At 40.3% G+C, this 21,882-nt stretch overlaps 3 protein-coding genes across 3 annotated transcripts; 1 reads left to right on the top strand and 2 right to left on the bottom strand.

Annotated features, from left to right (window-relative positions):
- Positions 1 to 1,382: 1,382 nt before the first annotated feature.
- On the bottom strand, positions 1,383 to 14,739 carry map3k2 (mitogen-activated protein kinase kinase kinase 2). Its single transcript, XM_058622484.1, has 17 exons — positions 14,391 to 14,739; positions 11,673 to 11,745; positions 11,058 to 11,176; positions 10,277 to 10,317; positions 10,080 to 10,179; positions 9,879 to 9,992; positions 9,651 to 9,747; positions 9,411 to 9,541; positions 8,102 to 8,181; positions 7,875 to 7,939; positions 7,652 to 7,744; positions 7,330 to 7,569; positions 7,104 to 7,252; positions 6,874 to 7,005; positions 6,624 to 6,753; positions 6,359 to 6,536; positions 1,383 to 5,326 (listed from the first exon to the last, which is right to left on the bottom strand). Exons 2-17 carry the CDS (start codon positions 11,725 to 11,727, stop codon positions 5,107 to 5,109), a joined length of 1,944 nt encoding a protein of 647 aa, XP_058478467.1. The 5' UTR covers positions 11,728 to 11,745; positions 14,391 to 14,739; the 3' UTR covers positions 1,383 to 5,106.
- A 910-nt stretch (positions 14,740 to 15,649) lies between these two features.
- On the top strand, positions 15,650 to 19,157 carry sumo1 (small ubiquitin like modifier 1). Its single transcript, XM_058612626.1, has 5 exons — positions 15,650 to 15,784; positions 16,130 to 16,204; positions 16,640 to 16,717; positions 17,035 to 17,106; positions 17,348 to 19,157. Exons 1-5 carry the CDS (start codon positions 15,773 to 15,775, stop codon positions 17,414 to 17,416), a joined length of 306 nt encoding a protein of 101 aa, XP_058468609.1. The 5' UTR covers positions 15,650 to 15,772; the 3' UTR covers positions 17,417 to 19,157.
- A 158-nt stretch (positions 19,158 to 19,315) lies between these two features.
- On the bottom strand, positions 19,316 to 21,606 carry LOC131443191 (claudin-34-like). The gene is made up of 2 exons (XM_058612615.1): positions 21,511 to 21,606; positions 19,316 to 20,695 (listed from the first exon to the last, which is right to left on the bottom strand). Exon 2 carries the CDS (start codon positions 20,506 to 20,508, stop codon positions 19,816 to 19,818), a length of 693 nt encoding a protein of 230 aa, XP_058468598.1. The 5' UTR covers positions 20,509 to 20,695; positions 21,511 to 21,606; the 3' UTR covers positions 19,316 to 19,815.
- Between the last annotated feature and the right edge of the window lie 276 nt (positions 21,607 to 21,882).

Here is a 21,882-nt window from a genome sequence, read left to right as displayed (position 1 = left end):
GTTTTGGACATTTGTGCATGACTTTGATCATGAAGTAATCTATAAACCCTCTGAATATCCTCTTATGCAGTGTCCTGACAGGCAGATGTCAAAGTCCAAAAGCTAAAAGGAAGCAAATGTTTTTCTTTGTTTTCCTTAGTCAAAAAAGAAGGAATAAACATGCCCATAGCTACATTTCATTTTCTAGATCCAAAAACCCAATACTGTTCAAACTAAGAAGTCACAAAAGGTTTCTATTATTAGTTTTACTTTCTCAAAATGTCTTTATTTTCTGTAGTATCTGTATTTGTACGGAAGCACGTTCACTTACATTTTGCACAAATCACTTTTGGTGTGTTGCTTGATATAAACAGCTGCATCCTCTTTCAAAGGAAGTGTGCTCAATCATATCTCATTTACTGCATTCTCTGAAAAATATGTCCCAGTTGTTCAGTTTAATCCAGTTGTACTTTGCGTTGGGGTTTGAGACATTATTGGGAGATTCGCCTATCTTTAAGTAATACTGATGGTATTGTTAATAGTTTGTCCACCTCGGGACTTTGTGGTTGTTCAGGTAGAATGAACACTTGGATCTGATGGACATTTGCAATACATCCTGGCACAGTTTATGGATATATAGATATATGAATGGAATTAAATTTGTGTCAATATTTTCAAACAACACTTTTCACGAAGCAAATAAAATATCGATTAAATCACTCAAAATATCGTATTTTATCGTTTGAAAATACACTCACTTGGGCCGTGGTTTTTTATATGCGATTCTGACCATGGGCGGGCCTTAGGAAGCCGCCTGCTGAGTGACAGCTCAATGGACCGGAAGTAGTCACGGGTTTAGAGTCTCTGTCGTATCGAACGTTCGTAAACGTTAGATAATACGAAATATAATACAAATACACAATACATTTATAACGTTAGATACTTACAATTATTTTGTCGGATGTCGACGGTGAACTTGGGGAACGAGTTCGAGTTCCAGACGGACAGCGACTCCAAGGCCGTGACTACTTCCGGTCCATTGAGCTGTCGCTCCAAAACTCAGTGGCCAATCAGCAGGCAGCTTCCTAAGGCCCGCCCATGTCAGAACCAATCAGCCAGTGTAAAGAACAATATAATACAATATTTGCAAAAAAAATCTCATAAATTCAGAGCCAGAAAAAAAAGCCAGGGAGGAAAAGTTAAAAAAAAGGAGGCACCAAACACAAAGTGAAATAAATATCTTTTTTTTTTTATTGTTTTCATTGTCTTAGTCATAATTGTTCTAATTATGAACACAGAGCTGTTGCAATACTCCATCATTTTTGCCAAAAAACAGCAACCATTCAATGGCACCGCTGCGTCTCCCAGGACCCAACCATGCATAAAATCTCCCATTTTTAAAAAAACAAACAAACAAACAAACAAACAAAAAAAACAAAAGTGAAATAAAAAATATATATTAAAAAATTATGCGTACCACTGATATACAGATCTGATATAAACAGGCGTATTGGTCACAAACCAATTAGAATTATAAACATGGCTTCTTTTACAATACACAGAGACCAAACATGTGGGATATAAGGGAACTTTTCTATCCTTCTTTTCTTTTTTTTAAAAAAAAAGGTACATTTTCATTTTATACATTTGTACATGACTTTTTTAATTTGCTTTTCTTAATTTTTTTTATAATTTGTTAAACGTTCTCACACCCTACGGTTAGAATGCTCAAGGCCTTTTGGGCGCAGAGTCCAATGAGCACAATATGCAGTAAAATGCACGTCTATAAACACACTCACTCACATACGCACACATACGAGTGGCAGCAGTGACTTTAGGACACTGGAGAGAGAACTACAGGTGGATCTTGGTGCAGGTGGCAAATACTGGTACCAAAGAGTTAATTCACTGTGGTGAACGAGGCCATCTGGTGGTAGAAATGAGACATTACATTCATATACAGGTCATCGTCGCACGCATACAAACGCACACACGACCACAATCACACTCGTGTAAAAAAATAGAAATAAAAACTAAAATGTGCAAAGGAAAGGCTGATGAACCAAGGAATCGAGTAAAAAGCATCAGTGGATAATCGTTAAGTGCGTTAACCAGAGCTTTCGCCACTGACACGTTACAGTAACACGCCACAAATTCAACCAATTATGTTTGCATGACATGAGGCTGATTTGAAAATATTGTACCATATTTTTTCTTTCTCTCTGGAGCAAAGTTTTGTACCAGTTTAAGTTGAAAATACAAAATGTGAGTTTGTTTTCGGGTTTAACTTCGGGGTGAAAATGAGCAACTGAGTGACAAACGTCTGGATCTTTCTGATTTTTTGTTTGAAGTGCCTTCAGTAAAAAAAAAAAACAAGTTATAAATAAAACATAGCTCTTTAGTGGTAACTAGTGGACACTGTGGGGAACTACAACAACAACAATCTGCAACACACAGACAGACATTCACAAAGTACCTTGCAGAAACGGGCAGATGGAAAATAAAAACATGTCACTATGTGGCTGAAGTATGAGGTCAAATAGGGGGTCGTTTGTCCTGTTCTCAAATTGTTACAAAAACAACAAATGGAGTCAACAAAGCAACTTAAAAAAGGTACCATTTTTACGTAAATAGCTGATAAAATACTATTGATTGCACCTGCTGTCCTGTCCCTGGTCTCACTCTGATTATTCTGTCTGATCATCATTAATGTGGTCCAAATTAGGACTGCAACTAACTTTTATTCTCACCCATAATCAGTTAATCTGTCCGTTAATTTTGCAATTAATGGATTAACTGGGTCCATAAAACGTCAGTTGCCCAAAACTGGAAAAGATGACGATTTTCAAACGTCTTTGTTTTGTCCACGAACCAAAATTATATTAAAGACGTCTTTTTTTTTTGGAAAATTTGCTTATAAATATATTTATTTATTTATTTTACAGTTACTATGCATATATTGTACATTTTTTTTTATAAACTATAAAAGAACTGAGGAGGATCAAGTTAATCAGTGTAGAAATTTCCTCCACTGTGGAGCAAACGGTGGAGCACTTAATCCAACAAACATACAACGGGCCACTACTGTAATCCTAATCTGGACTAATCGTCGTCGAGGTCACGTTTTATATGGAGCCAACGCTGTGATCAGGTAGCGACGTGGACACTTGGGACACGACACACACATTTAACGGAGTGTTTGTGGTTTTCTGTTTAAAGTGACGACGAGTCAACGGCGACGGCAGAGATTGCAACACACAAATAAAGCTCTGTGACAAAGTGTAAAACAAACGCTCGGCGGGAGTGCATGCAAGGCCAAAAATAATAAATAGAAAGTTGATTTGACACTTGAACTGAAAATGTACCGGCTGGCTAAATGAGCAGCAGCATGTGAGACGGTGAGAAGCATGTGGGAAGCGCGTCTCGACACGTCTTACATTTTGTCTGAGAAGCCTCTCGACACAAAATCAGCCAGAACTGTGGCCCCGTGACTTTGTACACATTTTCAAATGCTCGTTTTTCACTTCAGGGCTTCAACGCATCATCTGGCGCTCGGTCACAGCATGTTGAAATTCCAACTATATTGTTTTAACTTTTAAAAACAGGCCTTTTTTTTCTCATTTCAATCACAATCTTGTTAAATTATCAGCGCAATCACATACCCTGGCATCACACAGGAGAACAGTATTTCTGATTTCCCTCCAAGTAACACAAGAGGAAGTGCACGTACCACTGGTGATAAGATGCACCAGTTTTACCACTTAAATAAAGACACTGTCTCGTTTACTTTAAAAAAAACAACAACGCTTCATATGTTTACAGAAGCAGGAAGCGATGTGATTGACAGCTCTATAAATAAACGCTTAACTAGAAATGCGACTATTATAATACTCAGTATTTCGCAATATAGAGATAATATCGTGGCGTCCCTATTTAGTGCCGTATTTTTCTTTTTTAAGTTAAAACGTTTTTACTGTACTAATCTGTATTAAACACAGAATTTTCAATTAAATAGTCTTAAAAATATAGCAACGTACCAGGAAATGTCAATATGAAACAGTAATGGACCCTACACGGGCATATTCACCACAGCTAATCCACCTCAATCTCAAATTGCGCCACCACTGACTCATATCAGGAGTAGAGGTGAAAAATGAGCATTTGAAGACAAGAATCGACCTAGCTGGAAGCAAAAGTACCACTTTCTTTAACTGCTGTGAAACCAGCAGTGTTTCAGGTTTTTGGCAAACAAACCAAATGAGCCGAGCGGCAGAAACGGGACATGACACCTGAACGGAGATCAGATGGATTTTGGCTAACGGTGTGAAGGCAGTTCACCCAGAAGGCAAAAAAAAAAAAGAAAAGTGGAAAATTACCACCGAACTGGATACTCATTCCTACACTGTGTTTAAACAGAAAAGGCACACGGCAAAGAACAGAGATGGGGGGAGTGGGGGGAGATATAGAGGAGGGAAGGTAGTTTTCAGACATTAAAGCAGACAAACACATTTCATCTGACCAGACCAGAGGGTGAGTGGAAACCGTTTGGGAGGAGTGTTCTCCACAAGATGGGTTTAAGTTTGATCAATAGCAGCGGGCCCAGGTCATCACCATCACTCTGGGTTTTTGGCAGGAGACTACATTCTAGGGTCGGGTCAGCGAGACGGGGGGGGGAAGAGGAGCCACTCGAGAGTCAGACGTCGCCTCCTGTAGGTCCACAATACCGACACTATCCCACTCCAAAACATTTGAAGACAGGAAACCGGAACCATACAAACATAAAAAGACAACATTTTTCAAATAGTTGTTTTTCCATCGCTTCAGGAGGAAATGCTTGATCCCTCTTTTTTTCTTTTTTTCTTGACAAATTAAGGTGCAACTTGCAGAGAAAAATAAAATAAATTCATGCCCTTTATGGCAGTCTCATACAAACAGAGACAGGAGACGCAGGAAGTGTCACCCTCTGCCTGCACACCCAGCCTTCTTCTCGCCAGATCTACCTGGTCTCATGTGGTTTTGGCTTGGAGGTGAAGGGCATGGGGTCAGAGGCAAGGACGCCCCGTCGGGTAAGGCCGTATCTGGCAGTTCGGCAGGGCGAGTGGGGGTTTCAAGGTTCAAGGGTTGGGACTAATGTACAAAGATGTGCCTCAGTAGCTCATCAGCAGACGGGCGCTGCTTGGTCTCAACAAAGATCCTTTTGAGAAACTCTCGGCAGTGGTCCGACACGTGAGCGGGAAGAACCGGGTTGGTCGGCTGGGTGGCGATCTTAAAGATGGCTGCCATGGCCTCAAACTCTGCCCACGGAGGTCGCTGCGTCAGCATCTCCACCACCGTGCAGCCAACACTCCTGAGAGCAAGACAACAAGGTGGGAAAAGTGAGGACGGTCAAACGCAGGGCATTTTCATATATGGACCAAAATTATTCCATTGTTGCGATTTTTTTTATTTTTATATGGAGCAAAGAAACTCTAAATATTCACCACCCTACTCTATAAGCTTATTTTTTTAAATAGTAAAAACTAGTTTCGGCGTGCATCTTCCGCCTCGTCATTATGTTAGGTAATGACAAGGCTTTATCAGCCGTTGTTGAAGAGAGGCGTGACCTTCCTGTCAGATTTGACGGGTCGACCACGCCTCCTGCTGTCGCTCCCTAATCGTCCTGTGCACACGTTTCCTTATTTCCACTGCCTCCATGATCCACCGGTGGTTGGTATTGGTTTTCTTCTGCACGAATGACACTGGCCTCTTCCCAATTCATCATGTTGTTTGCAGATTTAACGTTTTCCTGGGGTGCTTTTTCTTTTTCGGATCTCTAATCCGTTTCTCACACATCCGCAACAACGGCTAATAACACACACGGCATCAGGTGACAGTTGTGAGGAAGGCTGGAAGATACACGCCGAAACTGGTTAACAAGGTAAAGGAAAACTTCCTGTTAAAAAAATTCACCAAAAACTAAGTTTAATCAGACATAATGAACTTTCACAATATATAATCATCCATTAATTTGGAAATTCATACTCCTTTGTGTGTGGATGCATGTGTGAGGTCAACAGGCGTCAACCTGTGTTGGTGCGTGGGCAAACTTTAATGCAATGTTAGTGTTTTTCTAACTCTTATTCTTGAAGAATTTAACAAATAAAGTAAAACATCCTACGCTTTTAACTGAAGGTGAAGATTTTGGCTTGGGCTTTTGTGTTTCTGAGAACCTTACATTAGCTGAAATGGCAAAATTTAACATACAAGTTAATTTATTAATTATTAACTATTTTAAAAAATTTTCATTCAGCACAATGAAATGGTAGCCATTATTTGAGGAAACCAGGAAATCCATTTATTGTTTTAATGGGTTTCCAGGTTCCGGGTAACTTAGTCTTACCAGATGTCAGCCTTCCTGCCATAGCCCTCTCCACTGATCACTTCCGGGCTCATCCAGTAGGGGGTGCCAGTCACCGATTTGATGCCTGTTCCTGACAGACAGATGGTCTGCAGCCTCCGGCTTGCTCCGAAATCTCCCAGCTTCACGTTGCCCACCGAGTCCCGAAGGATATTGGCTCCTAAGCAGAGAGAGCACATCGTTGATTGATCAAACACCAAAACCACTGCCAATAAATAAAACCTCAAGCCCCAAACGTCCACCTCACCTTTAATGTCTCTGTGGACGATCATGTTGCTGTGCAGGTAGGAAACGCCTTCCAGGATTTGCCGGGTGTATCGGCGCGATACGTTTTCCGTCAGTGCGCCGTACGACTTCAGCTGGTCCTTAATGGATCCCTAACAAGCGCACAATGGTATTATTTCAAAGACAAACTGTATGCTGAGCGACACAAAGTCCAGTTCATTTCAGATTTTCCTTTACAGTATAAAAAGGCAAACAGGAAAATGATCACTCACTCCAGGCATGTGCTCCATAAAAATAGAGAGTGTTCGCTCCATCGTGTCTCGCAAACAGCCGTAGTACTGGACAATCCGCTCATGGCACAAGTTCTTCAGAAGCTGGATTTCACACTCCAGTGCGCTCACCTCCTGAATGTGAGGGGGACATTCATGGTTTTTCACGAGATTCTCTCCACATAAGCCTTCCTGCATGCAAATATTTAATGTAGCAGAGTCGTAGTCCTCACCTTGCTGGTCTCTGGACTCTCGGGGTCAAACTGGACCTGTTTGACCGCCAATTCTCGTCCGGTATCTGCGTCGTAACAGAGAAAAACCCGCCCGAAAGCACCCTGACCCAGCAGCTTTCCCAGCCTCCAGTTGGTCGGAGCGCGTGGGGCTGGGGGAAAATGTCAGGATATAATTGAAGTACAGAAGAAATCAGGGAAATCAGGTAACTTAAAGAAAACAACTTACAGCGGCTGGGTGGACTGATGTCCATGACGGATAAAGTGGGAGCAGCACTTGCATTGGGGTTGGGCTCAATGTCGCTGCCCCTCCTCGGCCTCCTGGCAGGTCCTGGGGCCTCTTCGAGGTCGGGAGTGAACACACTGCTGCCACTGCTGGTGCTGGGCGACTGCTCGGTTGGACTAAAGCTGACAGGTGAGCGGAAGCCGTGAACCTGCGTCCGCCGAGCCCGAGGGAAGGTCTTCCTCCCTGCAAGGCAGAAGAAGAAGATGGTGAAACAGAATGTCTTCTAATTTCGCCGTCAGCCTTAACAAAAAGAAAAACTGCCCACCGTCACTGTAGTCTTGAAGGCCAAAGGGAATGCCATATCGTCGAGGATACGTTCCCCCTTTACCTGACTTTTCAAACACCGGGATGTCGTATTCTGCAGATGAAGAAGCCACAACAACACAATTTCATGATTTTGTGATCACAGATTGAGACAAAAAAAAAAAAAAGGCACATTCACAGTGTCATTGTTGTGTTTTTTTCAATCTACTAGTGCAGACATTTACCTTGAAAGTCCTGGTGGTTATCTGGGTAGCTCTGTGCTCTCGGCATCCTGGATTTTGGATAGTCACTGCATGCAGACAACAGCCATTAACAACACTGAATATCACATAGTTTTCATTATTTGACTGGTTGTTTTGAATTTCAGTTCACTGCTTTGGTACTTTAAAGTAAGTTTTTTTGAAGACTTGTTTTGCGTAACAGCTTATTTGTATAGGAATTGCATCCTGACCTGTCCAGTGGGCTGTCTAAAGACGGACAACTTCCAGACGCCGAGTTCTCTGGACTGCTCATGGACAGTGGGTCCAACATCTAAAAGAAAATAAAGCTGCTTAGAAGAAGAAGAACAAACTCCCACACTGCCAGTCAAGCATAACAAAGTCTGCAGTCAGGCTGCACAACATTTTGTAAGATTCCAATAGCATTTGGTTGACAAATGGATACGTTTTTAGTGGCATCTAGGGGTGAAGATGCACATTGCAACCGACTAAACGCTTTCTTCACTCTGCCTTTCAAAGTGGATGTGAGAAACTACAGTGGCCTGCAGGGGGCATAAAACCACATTGTAAAAACATAATAATAAAAGTATTACATTTCTGTTGATAGATGCCCCACTAAATCAAACAAACACAAAAAAGGGTGTCAAATGATTCTATGGCGAGTTCTGCGGTGACGTCTTTATGACCACACTTTACCACCACACTGACCTGCTGTTTTTGCCATTTTATAACAGCTACTTGGGGTTTGGCTCTGTAAGGCAAATTGGCCCATTGATTTTTAAATAATGGTGGAAATTAGGGCTGCAACTAACAATTATCTTGATAATGGATTCACCTGACAATGATTGTCTCAATCAGTTAATTGTTTGGAGCATATGATGTGAGGAATTGTTAAAAAAGGGTTGATTGGTGTTTCCTAAACCTCCAAATGATGATATTCTCATGTATTTTGTTTTGTTCACAAACCAAACATTTAGTTTAAATAGTCGTCGATTAATTTAGTAATCGATTAATAATCGATTAATTGTTCCAGCTCTAGATTAATGGTTGCAGCCCCTTGTCAAAATTCACATCTCTTCATAAAAATGTTAATACTGCAAAATATGCTTCTGCTTTAAAGGATAACAATGAAGAGCTTGCAGTGTATTTTCAGCTTTGCAAATGTGTGTAACCTAAAATGGGGTATCTAGCACTTCTGTTGCTCACACAGGGAGTGCGTATGTTGTAGAGCTGCTGTTATGTTAAACATATGGTGTGCCATTGAAAACTGCCATAAATAATATTCTTTAAGAATTCTTTTAAAAATTATAAGCCTTGGTTTAAGGGGTGCTTTTACTTTGAAATGGGCATGGGAGCTGTTGCGTGTATGTGTGACGTATTTGACAGATTCAGGTATTGAAACTGTAGTAAAAGATTATTTTTGTACCATTTATTTTGCTGTGAATCATGTGCAACTCTGAGAAAACATTTTTGGCAGGAGCTCTAGGAGCAGGAATTATTGTATGGAATGTGTAACTAGACATTCCTGAGTGGGGGGCGTACCTGGTCCATGCTCTCAGGAATGAACTCTCCTTCACTGTTGATGCTGGTGAAGGAGCCGTTCCTCGCCACCTGCTGGAGAGCGTCGGGAATGTATCCAGGAGGAGGAGAGCTGCGATCTGTCGAATGGGAACCTGACATTGGTCGCAGAGTGGAAAAGAAATAAATGTTGAGTGAGCTTGTGTGAATGAAGTTACTTAGCTGTGCATCTAAAAAACAATTAATTGCAGAGACATTATTCACCTATCAAAGCCAGCATACTCTTCTTTTCAGCGACCCTGAATCCTGTGTTGTCCAGCTCCTCGTGGGACGGCATGAGGTCCATATTGGAGGAAGAGTTCTAGAGGTAGAAAAAAAACACAGCGTAAAATGCTTTTAAAAATGTAAAAGACACAAAAAAAAACTACTTTGACAATTGTTTGTTTTCACCGTCAGAGGACAATGTGTGTTTTTCCTCTGGGAGCTGCTCACCTGAGACGACACCTGGAGAACAAGGAGGATCTTCAGGCTCTTCATGTGAACACTACGATCCAGCAGTTCCACTGCCTTGTCCAGGTCATCCTGAGTGGTCAGTGGAATCACCAGCTACAAAAAGAAAAGAAATGCCTTGCCGTGTTGATCTTATCACATATATATTGTTCTAGATCCGGATCGAAAAATGTAGATTTGTACCTCATTGTTGGAGTAGTGAAGGTCCATCGCCTGACCAAAAGCCACTTTAGCTTTAGACCTCAGGTCATCAAGCATGACAGGTCGAGAGAACTGCAAAATCCTAGACAGAGAAGAGATCAGGGTGTCAAAGTTCATGAAGCAACAGCTGCAAGTCTGCACTTCTGACAGTAAAGTGAGGAACATGGGCGACGTCTCACCTCTTCTCCCCTTTGAACTCAAACTTCACTCTGACGTCGTTCTGTGACACAAAATTTAGCAAAAGATGATGAATTAACACAGCCTTTTTCAAACTGTTGGGCGGGTCCCCCTGGAGGGGCATGGAGACCCACTTTTGGTCTCGCTGTACCCTGGACTCATTTAAGTGACATACCACAACAAAATCTACACTGGTGACAAGGTTTGGATAATAGAGAAGTTTCTGACAGGGGCAAAAAGAAAACTGTGCAATGTTCGGAAACTAACAACAAGCCAACGTCAGCCGAACGGAACAATGATTCACGACGACCAAAACCCAACACGAGAAAATGCCACCAAAGACCTCTCTGTGTGTTGTGTCTCAAAACATTGGCAGGGGACAGCATTTGTATTGCTAATACAAACGTTTTTTTATTTTCACTGCAAATTATTGATATTGGTAAAGTATACTTTGTTATCCAAATGTATGTATTGTTTAAAAAAGACACTTGTGTTATAATTGCACATTTCATATTTTTGTTATAAAATTGCTTTTTCAAGAAGCAATATCGAGGTTATTTGTATTGCTAAAGCAAAAATGTTATTTGCACAACAGATTATTGAAAGAAAAGTGAAACGTTTGCTCTAATATTGATTCAATAAATGTTATACTTGACACATTATTATAACTTTGTGAGCGTTGCGGGGCCCCCGGGAAATTTCTTCCTCCAAAGGGGGGCCCAACAGAAAACGTTTGAGAATCATGGAATTCAAGGACAATTAATCTTGCTAGCAGGAGGTTACCTGGTTCTTGGGCGAAGAGGCTTTGGGTTTTCCAAGGTCCGACAGGAACATGGCAGGACGGCTGGAGCGGTGCAGTTCGGCCAAGTCCTGCATGATCGAGTTCAACGCCTCCTGCTCATCTGCGTGACAATAAAAGTGGAGGTAGACGGATTTATTGAATACGCAGATTAATCTGCCTTACATTTGCCAAAAAAACTGCATAGAAAAATTTTAAATGATGCATGTTTTTGTCAGAAATGAGCTGAATGCTTTATCGTTATTGAAAAAAAATGGATTTAATTGCACTGTTGTGCAGACATAAAGTGTAAATTGACAAACAGACCATGAGTTAAGAAAGCTTTGATCATTAAACAGTTATATTTTATCAGATGGAGGAAAAAAAGAAAATGAAACCAGTTGACCTCTTAACAGTTCAACGGTTCAGTGTACTTAGATGATCATATTGAAACTAATAAAAGATAAGAATATGAAAGTAAATTAAAGATATATAGGTCGTCACAGAGACGTCTCACCAGAAGAAACTCTTTACAGCTTTCTACATGAATTGTGTCCGTGAATCTTCTTGGGAAACAAAGCCTTATTGGCAGACAGTACCACTAAATTAAGAACACATACCCATCATCATGGCACGGCGATTGATCCAGGAGGCCAGGAAAGAGGATTCTCCCATCAAAGGGATTCCTTTCTCCTGCAACAGCAAAAGTACAACATAAAGCCTGACATGCAGATGATGGAGCACATGCTAGAGCCTGAAGCTGCTGACTGATCTGTGAACAGCAGGTCAAGCCAGAAGACCAACTGTTTACATGTGCAAGATGCCTGCGTGGTTGTAATAACGGCAACTGTAAACATGTGTTCTCCAAAATGTAACATGAATGAGCATGTAAATGTTCTTCTGAGCATGCACTTTCAATATATGGATAAGTAATTGAACATAATTCATTTAAAAAGGATAATTGGAAGCTAAATTAAGTTGAAATTTGTCAATCTCTTTGTCTGATTTTGAGCAGCATAACTCAAGAAGTAAAAGACAGCTTGTGATACAAGTTTTAGGGGAATGTAAGTTATGTCTCCAGGAAAACATTATCTGACTGTCGCAGTGATTTGGACAAAAATTCAAATAAGGTATCATTTTTAAAAGCGTCTGTTAACTTTGCAAGAAGCTTTCTCAAGTTGTATTATAAACGTTATTACTTGATAAAAGCATGTGCAAGCAATATACTAATGCAGCTGGGTTAAAAGGATCAAATTGAAATATCTTACTTGACATTAAGAGCTAAGCTAAATCTCACTGGAAGAGGCATCAGCTGCTACATGTATAAATGAAGAAATGATCTTCTGATTATCTTCAAAATTAATCAATTGGACTATAAAGGTGTCATGCTATTCATGAGATCATTGCAACTTATTTAAATCTCCCATTTTTGACCACATGTTTTAAGACACAAAATATTTATACATGTCAAAGCAAAGCAGAAAATGCAGGCAGGCAAACAGGACTCACAGACAGGATTATATCTAGTCGTGTTTCACTTGTTTTGCTTAACAAATATCAACTCAATCAACTTTCTGTTGATAGACTGATTGAGTAATAAGATGTAAAATGGAGTGACAACTCCAGTAACATGCTCTGTGCAGTGAAGCAGTAGTATAAAGCAACATGTATTACCTTTAGGGATGGGCATTTGATTATTCACTTGATTACAAAAAGTTGATCAGTAGCTGTGACTATTTATAAGATTAAAAAAGACACAAAACAAAATGTTCTTGGATTGCCTTTACAAAAACAAATCATTCAACTCCAATGATCTAATTTGTGGTGCATCTATTATAACATGGTGCGAGCGGCAGCAAGCGTTTGGTCACTTCATGTGACTTTCTTTCAGAAAATTTCTTGAATGCTCCTTTAAGCTCAACATAATATTCTAGATCCCACATTAGTGATTCAATTTACCAGGGCCCTTGAATGCATTCTTAGCTGCTTGTTAGATCAACAAGCTGTGAACCCTAGATTACTTTCACTGGCTCTCATGCACTGGAGTTAAGATAGAATTTTGCTAGACAGCTTAATTTTCCGTACTGTTCACAAAACTACATGGAGCAATATTTTTGCCAGAGTGACGACAAAAAAACACAGTTTCTAATTATAACTGTCGGGAAGCCATGCAGACATTATATATCGGGAATTTTAGGTCTACAGTAGGCCTATTCTTACCAGTTTTGTGGGGATACTTAAGTTACTTTAGTTCTGCTTAAAACAATGACTTATCATAGTCACATTGAAGCATTCAACAAGTGTATATTTTTCAGCTAATTATGACATTTAATTGATATTTGACATGTGTGAAACACTATTTGACTGAAATGATAATCAGACTAATCTCAGAAATGTTATGTTTTGATTAAAACTGGACTAAAATGACGAGACGACTAAACCTGTCATTAACAAAAATGGTATGAGAATGACTACATATGACAAATAAGACTAATAAGGACATTTGAAACAAGACTATGACTAAATGATAAAATTGTGTGGTGAATCACAACACAATGCAAAATAATAAGCTGCAGCAATTTCCCCTTAATCGTATGAGAAAAGTGTGAAAGTATAAGACTATTCTGTGCAATCTTCCCTAGATGTCACACCATTACTGTTAGTTGTCAGTCGGATTGATGCAGACTCATCAACACAGATACAGAGGCTCTGCACCAGACTGTGTGCACTGTACAATGTGTCTGGAAATTACAGTGTGGACAGTCAAGATGGCCTCTGCTGATGAGGAGCTGATTGGATATTGCTGATCGATCACAGTCTGCAAGTGACGTAAAATCTGACTACTCGACCACGCTGGTGAGAGTGGGCTGCAACATCAACATTAGCTTAGCACTTAGCAATCACCCGACAGACCACGTCCCTTGATCCGATCACAGCGAAGTTGACACCAACAACACTGCAAGTGTTCTGGCCTCCCCTGGTAGATAATTAGCTTTAAATGAATTTGCTAGCGTTAGCTGAGCTGTCCTGTTAGCTGAATTGCACTGACCACTCCAATGAAAATATGGAATTATCACGCACACACTGTATTCACTGAATGAGTTAGCATGGCGAAATGTCACCACAACACAGCCAACTGCACAAACGTAGCGGATATGATGAGCTTAGGTGGCTGATGCTAGTCGAGAGTTCCGTATACAGCTGCCAGGCCAGGGAAGTTGACAGGCTAAGCTAATGCTAATCCAAAGCTCTCCTGCACTGCACGACCGTAAAAAAGCAACCACAGACCGAACCAACACCACGGTTCCGAGCGAAATGCTTCAACTCCATCGGCTCACCTGGGGAAGGGGATTTGATTCGTTCTCACTTCCTCATCCACAGGGCCGGTGACAGGAGCCCCGGGCCCTGCGGAGAGACGCTGGAGGAAGCAGAAGTTTGGCAGTCCGCTCACAACTTCACTCGAGTCCTGCTGGGCCGCGACGACGAGGCCCGGCGGCTGACAGCGTTAACCCAGCGGAGCTCTTGCGGCAGAAAAAAATGACAATGTAATGGCTTATCCGACAAAGTATCTCCGTGTCTGTGCAGCAACGGAAAGGCAAAGTTAATGTACTGTTTTCATTTTGCTGCACTCCATTCGCTCGTTGACGGTAGCTTCGCTCGCTGCTGTTACCCCCACAACTGCGTCAAGTTGGCGGTTTGGTTGAAATAAAGCCAAACGGAGGTATTGATATTTTTGAAAAAATAAAAGCCCCACAATATCTTATGCTTTAACCTGTGTCAAAAGTAATGTTTTATGTTTTATTTCGACAGCTTAGAGCCGGAAATACAAGTATCCTTATGGTTTACTTGACGGCCGAGCAGCATATATCAAAAACACAACTTCTGATGTCAGACACATTTATTAGTCTCTTCTCCAAACCTGTAAAACAAATTATTTTTGTTTGTATAAATCAAGTAGTAAACATTATGTCAACAACGAGCATAAATGCAGGAATGAAAAAGCCTTAAAACCTGCACTGCTTCTTGTAGAATAAACGTATTTATTCAAATGGTCCCTAAATTTTAACTCATCAATATATATTTGAAAAAAACGATTTTGTAGCTTAAATCATATCACGATATTTGATCATGATATCACAGAAACAGTATTTAGAAGGACATTTCAAAGTAAAAGTGTTTGTTTCGATATGGAATGTGTTTTACCTCACAATAAAAACATATTCATGACAAAAAAATGAATATTTAAATCACAACAATAGACAGAAATAATAAAAAAATCATAGTAATAACGCATAGACAACTGTAAATGAAACTCTAAACAAGTTTTTTATTTATAATTTGCTGTTGGATGTGTTGCATTTAATAATGACATGATGTAACCTCATGTTTTACTATTATTAAAAAATAATATTGTGAAATGAAAAACACATGTGTTGTGTTTACAAGACCTGAAATCGACTGAGGGGCCACATGAGGCTGTGTGAGTTTGAGACCCCTGTATTAAGCACAAGGCCATAGTATGAACCAAGGTTGCTACGAATATGCATTTAGAATTTCATTTCATTCATTTTTCATTAAAGTACATTATGTGTGGGATATTCATTTCACCTTACTTTGAAAGAAAATCGTAAATCGTCACTTCCGGTATATGTAACAACATCGGGCAAGAGCTGTAACTGAAAGCTAACGCTAAAGCCGTTATAACACACGGAGGCTAAATATGTCAGACACGGTGAGATATGAACTATTTAAAGGCTTTTGGTTCGTGTTAAGTGCGAAATGAATTAGGTGAGCGGTAAAGTGGTGATATGTGGTCTCATGATGTGGTGATCGACTATGCTTACTGTTAGCTCGTGTAGCTTCAGGCCCATTGCTTATTTTGCACTTTAGCTTAGCTTAGCTCTGGTTTCAGTTCATTTACAAAGTTGGGCCGTTAAACAACAAGCGTTACCTTAATGTTTGAGCTGAAACGAAGAGGTGCGTGAGTGCAGTATCGGCAGAAGTGACACCCGCAGGCCTGTCTGAAACACGCGTGTGGCGTTAACATGTTTTGTTTACTGTTATTTGTTGTGTGCAGGAGTCAAAACCATCCAGCCAGGACGGTGGAGAGAAGAAGGACGGAGAGTACATCAAATTAAAAGTGATCGGCCAGGTGTGTTTGCTCACAAGTTGCTAGTTTGTCCTGCTGGAAATTACAAGAATTATTTTTTTCTTTAAAGTTTCTTTAAATCAATATACTCTTCAGAAATCCAGATCACATATGCACTTGTGTGGAAACTGTCATGAATACAATGTAGACACTTGTTTATATAAAGAGTGCATAATGCTATATTAATAGGTGATGAATACTTCAAAAGGTACATAGTAGTAAGATGGTTGCTTACTGTTGCATTAGAAATACTATGGGTGGGTCAAAATATCGATTTGGTGATATATCGTCATCTTTGCAATTTGATAATCAATTCGCCAGAACAAATATTGATGTGTTATCTACAAATTACTTACTTGGCTAAAGAAGAGGGAGTTTATAGTGGGATAATGCAATAATAATACCGTTTCCATTATAACTTTCTCTTTCTTCTCACAGGACAGCAGTGAAATCCACTTTAAGGTGAAAATGACGACACATCTAAAAAAGCTGAAGGAGTCTTACAGCCAGAGACAGGTATGAGGGAAAAGGAGCTTTTTTGTTTGTTTCTTTTCGTCAGAAATGCATCACTGAACATGAATCTCGCTTTTCAGATACAATGTTTTCTTCTCCACGCCTGAGGATTAGAGCTGCAACTAACGATTATTTTCATAATCGATTAAATAATATTCATATTTAAGAAGCTTAAACAATCAGAAATCTTGTTTTAATCATGAAAAAAGCTTCAAACCGATTAATCGATTATCAAAATAGTTGTCGATTAATTAGGTAATCGATTCATCGATTAATCGTTTCAGCTCTACTGAGGATTGATAAGATTTTGTTTCTTCCAGGGTGTCCCAGCAAGCACGCTAAGGTTTCTGTTCGAAGGACAGAGAATTGCAGATAACCAAACTCCAAAAGAGGTAAAAACTGTTTCAGTTCTAAATTGCTCACAAGATACATTTTAAGCAGAATATAAATTCCATATAAGTAACTGGCAGGCTGCGGTTGCACTCTTATTTTATATTATTCTTAGTATTTTCAAAAGCTTTGACAGCTTGCCAAGGCTTTGTGACAGTTGAGCTGAAATTGGATGTGATTTATTTGTAAAGGTTCAATATCTAATTTAAAAAAATGTCGCTCTCTGCTGTTTTTTCATGTCAGCTGGGGATGGAAGACGAGGATGTCATTGAAGTTTATCAAGAACAGACCGGCGGACTTTGGAACAATTAAACCTCCTGCATTTCTTTTTTTTTTCCCTTTTCTTTCTTATTTTGTATTTTATTTTGTATGTGTGTCCGTATTTTTGTTCAGTTTCAAACCATCTGGATCAAAGTTGACTATCAGGGCTTCCACGTGGGAGGATGAGAAGGTCAAAGGACTAGGAAAAGAACTGCAGCTCTTACTCTGAAGTTCAGGGATGCTCGTGTTATTGACTCGAGCAACAGCAGCCAGTAGCATTTTGGGTTTTTTTGTTGTGTTTTTTTTTTTTTTGGCCTTTCCCATCCTGTCTTTTTGGGGTGTCAACAAAAGCAAATAATGCTACACAGGAACCGGCTGCATTAATGGAGTTGTTGAAGCACTGAGGGTCCAAAAAAGTGAAACAAAAAATCAGCTTAATTTTGAGAACTTGTTGGAGAAAACAGGATTGAAAGACTGACGAAACCTAGACTGTTTTAGCTTTAAAACAAAGTACCATTGATTTAGTGGCAGGAAATCGAGATTAAGGACAATTAAATAAAGCTGTGTCAGCTGAGCAAACAATGTCGCAAAATCAACGTTGGATGAACTATTCCTTTACCTCAGTAAGCAGAGATTCAAAACTGGGATGACTTGGGCAAAACAAAAGACTATTTGTACTCTTGCTGTTTTCCTAAGGAAATATAAGAGAGGAGTTGACACACCCAGGTAGACGCCGAACGTCGCGTCATTAGGCGTTTGATTCCACATATCGTCGTTATTTACATTCAGGGCATTTAGCAGAAAAAGGCGAGTTCACTCAGAAATGATGTGCTGATGTCGTCTATATCTCATCCTCAGCGACTCACGGCTGGTGAACACTTGAGTGTGTGTGTGTGTGTGTGTACCTCATTCACAGTCTCGTTGCCATGTTTGAAGAACTACCCCGTGGTGAAATTAAAAAAAAAAGTTCTGACAATAATTGAGCCGACATGACAACGGTATTTGAGATTTGAAACTTTTTTTTTTTTTTAAAACGATAACTGTGCTTTACTTGTATATGTTGTATTCAGTATTAGTGTGTTTGAATGATATGCCACGTGTATCTCCAGTGTCGTCCTTTATTTATATCGGAGGGTTTCGTTGAGTGGTGATGTTGAAGTGTACGCCCGTTCTGGAAAGATTCTGCTCACTGACAGTCACAGTGTTTTTTTAACTGGTGTGGTTTGTGTCCTCCGGTAGTTTGGAAAGACCTCGCAACTCTACAAACAGTGACATGTGAAACGGTGGCTTTTCTATTTTGTTTTTTCTTTCTTTCTTTGGTTGAAACTCTTAGTCTGTGTACTGTTTGAAGTTCCTCAAGAGAAGGTTAAGATCCTTAACAGCCCTGTAAAGAAATCAGAAATAAGTGAGATGAACGAGAAACAAAGATAGATGCAAGGTGGAGACGCTGAGCTCCAGAATAATGAATGAATCCATGAAAAACTTGTAATGTCAAGGTTAAAGCTGCTCGGTAAAGGAATCCAGAATGGTGATGTACAGTCCACTGCCACAATAAAACAAGACAACTAGGACAATATTATCCTTTTTCTAAAGGAAGTGATGCATCAGTGAACAGCTCAGGTGATTGAGATCCCGCCACCAACGCTACCTGAAAGGTCGGGGCTGTAATTTGAGCCATAACACCGATGTCAGTGAGGTAAAGGGACTTAAAGGAACACTGATACAGATGGTTTGAAATTCTGGAGATGAGCTTTTTGCTTTTTTTTGAATAAAATATTTAAGAAAAAAACAATGCATTGTACTTTGTCATATTTCATAATTAAATAGTTTTTTTTACCTCCTGTTGTCCCCGTCAGACTGATAGTGATGGAGACAAATTTAGAAGCATTTTTCCAGAATAAAAAAAGATAAAATACCTGTATTTTAAAACTATAATTATACTCAAAGGTCCATTTTTAACATTACTTTATTTATGTACTGAGATGGACATGATGACAATTACATAAACACATGCGTGTACAACATCTACCATATTTGAACTAATTAACTAATTAATTATTTAAATGACGAGCCGTACCAATGCGTTACAACCACACAATGAATCATACATAAAGTATTACAACTGATCTGCAGCTTAATAACAACTTAGAAAAGAGATCGATATGTTACATGTTACATGTCATTTAGCAGACGCTTTTATCCAAAGCGACTTACAATAAGTGCATTTAAACATTTGGGTACAAATAAGAGCTAGAAGTAAGTAAGAGCTTCAAGTAAACGTACAAGGACTGTGGCGGCCGCATTTCAGTTGGTTTCATCCACATCAAACCAAAACTTGGGGCTCATGTCTCTTTGTTTGTGGTGCAGAAATAAATCACAGTTCAGTGTTCCTGTGCAATTGTTAAGATTTCTGTGCTCTCGTGTGAAATCGTGAATATCTCTCAAATGTCTCACAAGTGTTCGAGAGACTCAAACGCGAGGTTATCTCTGGCCCCGCGGCCCTCCGGGTGCACCTCTTCTTTCTGGAGTGGCTTCCGTGGTAGCTTGTATTTACAAAATATAATCCCAGAGATTACCATCAGAATCGATCCCACCAGCCCGACCCCGATGCCCGGCCCCACATGCTGCGAATTAGGCGCTTGGGGCATTTTGAAGTCCTGTGGGAACGCGATGGTCTGATTGGTCACCACTGAGCTCAGGTTCCACAGCAGAGGAATGAGAGACATCGCAGCAGCCAGCAGACACAGACCTCCAGCGGCGAGGAACGATAAGCGGACTCTCTCAACGTCAAGGTTGATGTTCCTCAAGGCGTACACACCACCGGCATTCCCAAACATGCCCACCACCAGAGACAGGACCATGAGAATCTGACCTGCCCCAATCTCTGGTGGCGTGAAGGCCTCGGAGAGACCGATGTACTTGCAGTGCATGACCCTGAAGCCAGGGGTGACCATGGTGTGGGTATTGAAGCAGGCCCTCCACAGGCCCACCCAGGCCACGCCGGAGGGGATGACTTCACTGTCAGATACCAGCCAAACCCTCCACGGGATGAGTCCAAGGGCCACAGCGGTGAGAGTCCAGCCCACGCAGCTCACCCCGAAGGCGGCGAGCTGGGCGTGGGCTGTGTGGGCCAAGTAGGTCATAGGGAGAAGAACCACACAGGAAGTCCTGGTGATCGACAGCGGTCATGTGGGATGCTTCACAATCACGATGCAAAGACTGAGATCCCGACCAACCTCTCCTTGTTGTTTACTCTCTTTCCTCCACGCGCCTATTATCGGAGGTGATTTTGTCACCTGGGTTACCTGGCAAACATGCACCTGAGGCTCCCTGTGAGAGACACACACACACACACACACACACACACAACTTCTTCTTTTACTGTTCCCTGACAACATGCGAAAAAAATACTGGAGGTGTAATTCTTTTTCACAGCAGCCATTTTGACACGTTTTCGCAAGGCAAAGCAGAAGTGTTTCCGAGAACTGAATGCATGGTCAATTTTATAGGAAATACATTCACACGGTGAAATAATCTCACAGAGGAAGAGGAATTCACCTGAATACATGGATATGCTCTTCAGTTACAGAGAAACAGGCATGAATAGACTCAAATAAATCATATGTTTTGCTAATAATTAGGTTTTTTGTTGTTGTTTTTGTTTAATTCACTGACTTGTAAACCAATGAAGCTGTAATGTTAAGAACCTGAAGCCTTGTTTGGTGGGAAAGTGCCACGTAGTCGTGAAATAAGTCCCTCTAAATATTGGAAAATGTTTGTTTTTCATTTGTAGCTGTAAAACAGCCCATCTGTTCTCACCTGTTTTTCATGTTGCATGTATGAGAATTCAAATTTTACATTCATATTTACATGATATAGCGAATGCTCTCCATTTCCTGTGATAAGAGTGATGTTTACATTAGAGGAGTTTGACTAAAACGGGAACAAGGAAGAAGAAACAAAGCTTATATATATTGTTTTCTCCACAAACCGTTACAGTCAACACTGAGAAAACTAAAACAACTTCAATCCAAGATGGTTTATCATCCATTTTATCACTTCAATAACTAAATAAATAACTGTAATGCCAATTAATACAGTTTTTAAAAATGATAATTCCATCATAATTCCATCCTGTGACGTACCTGAGTGCTCCTCGTGAGTCGCCTTCGAGCTGTGACTGAGTTTCCTTTTGACTCTCGGATGCAACAACTATCACACCACTTCCTGTCACACCTGCAAATGATTGACAAGATATGGGTCACATGCAGAGTCTGGCCTTCATTGTTATGGTAATTGGGTCCTTGTGTGACCGTGTGAGTCACTCACCTGTTTTGATGATGTGCAGGTGTGATGACAAATGACTATTTCAGGTCATAAGTCATGAGAAAAGATTAAAAAAATGAGTTTTGACTGAAAACAGATCACTCAAGTGTGTTTGTTTGATGATTCCAAGGGAAATGTGGGCAATTTATGTTAAAAATGTACAGTATCTTAAAACCCCATGTTTGTTTAAG

This window comes from Solea solea, chromosome 2 (genome assembly GCF_958295425.1).
Source record: "Solea solea chromosome 2, fSolSol10.1, whole genome shotgun sequence".
Taxonomy (NCBI): Eukaryota; Metazoa; Chordata; class Actinopteri; order Pleuronectiformes; family Soleidae; genus Solea; species Solea solea.
This window is presented reverse-complemented; position numbering and strand designations above follow the sequence as displayed.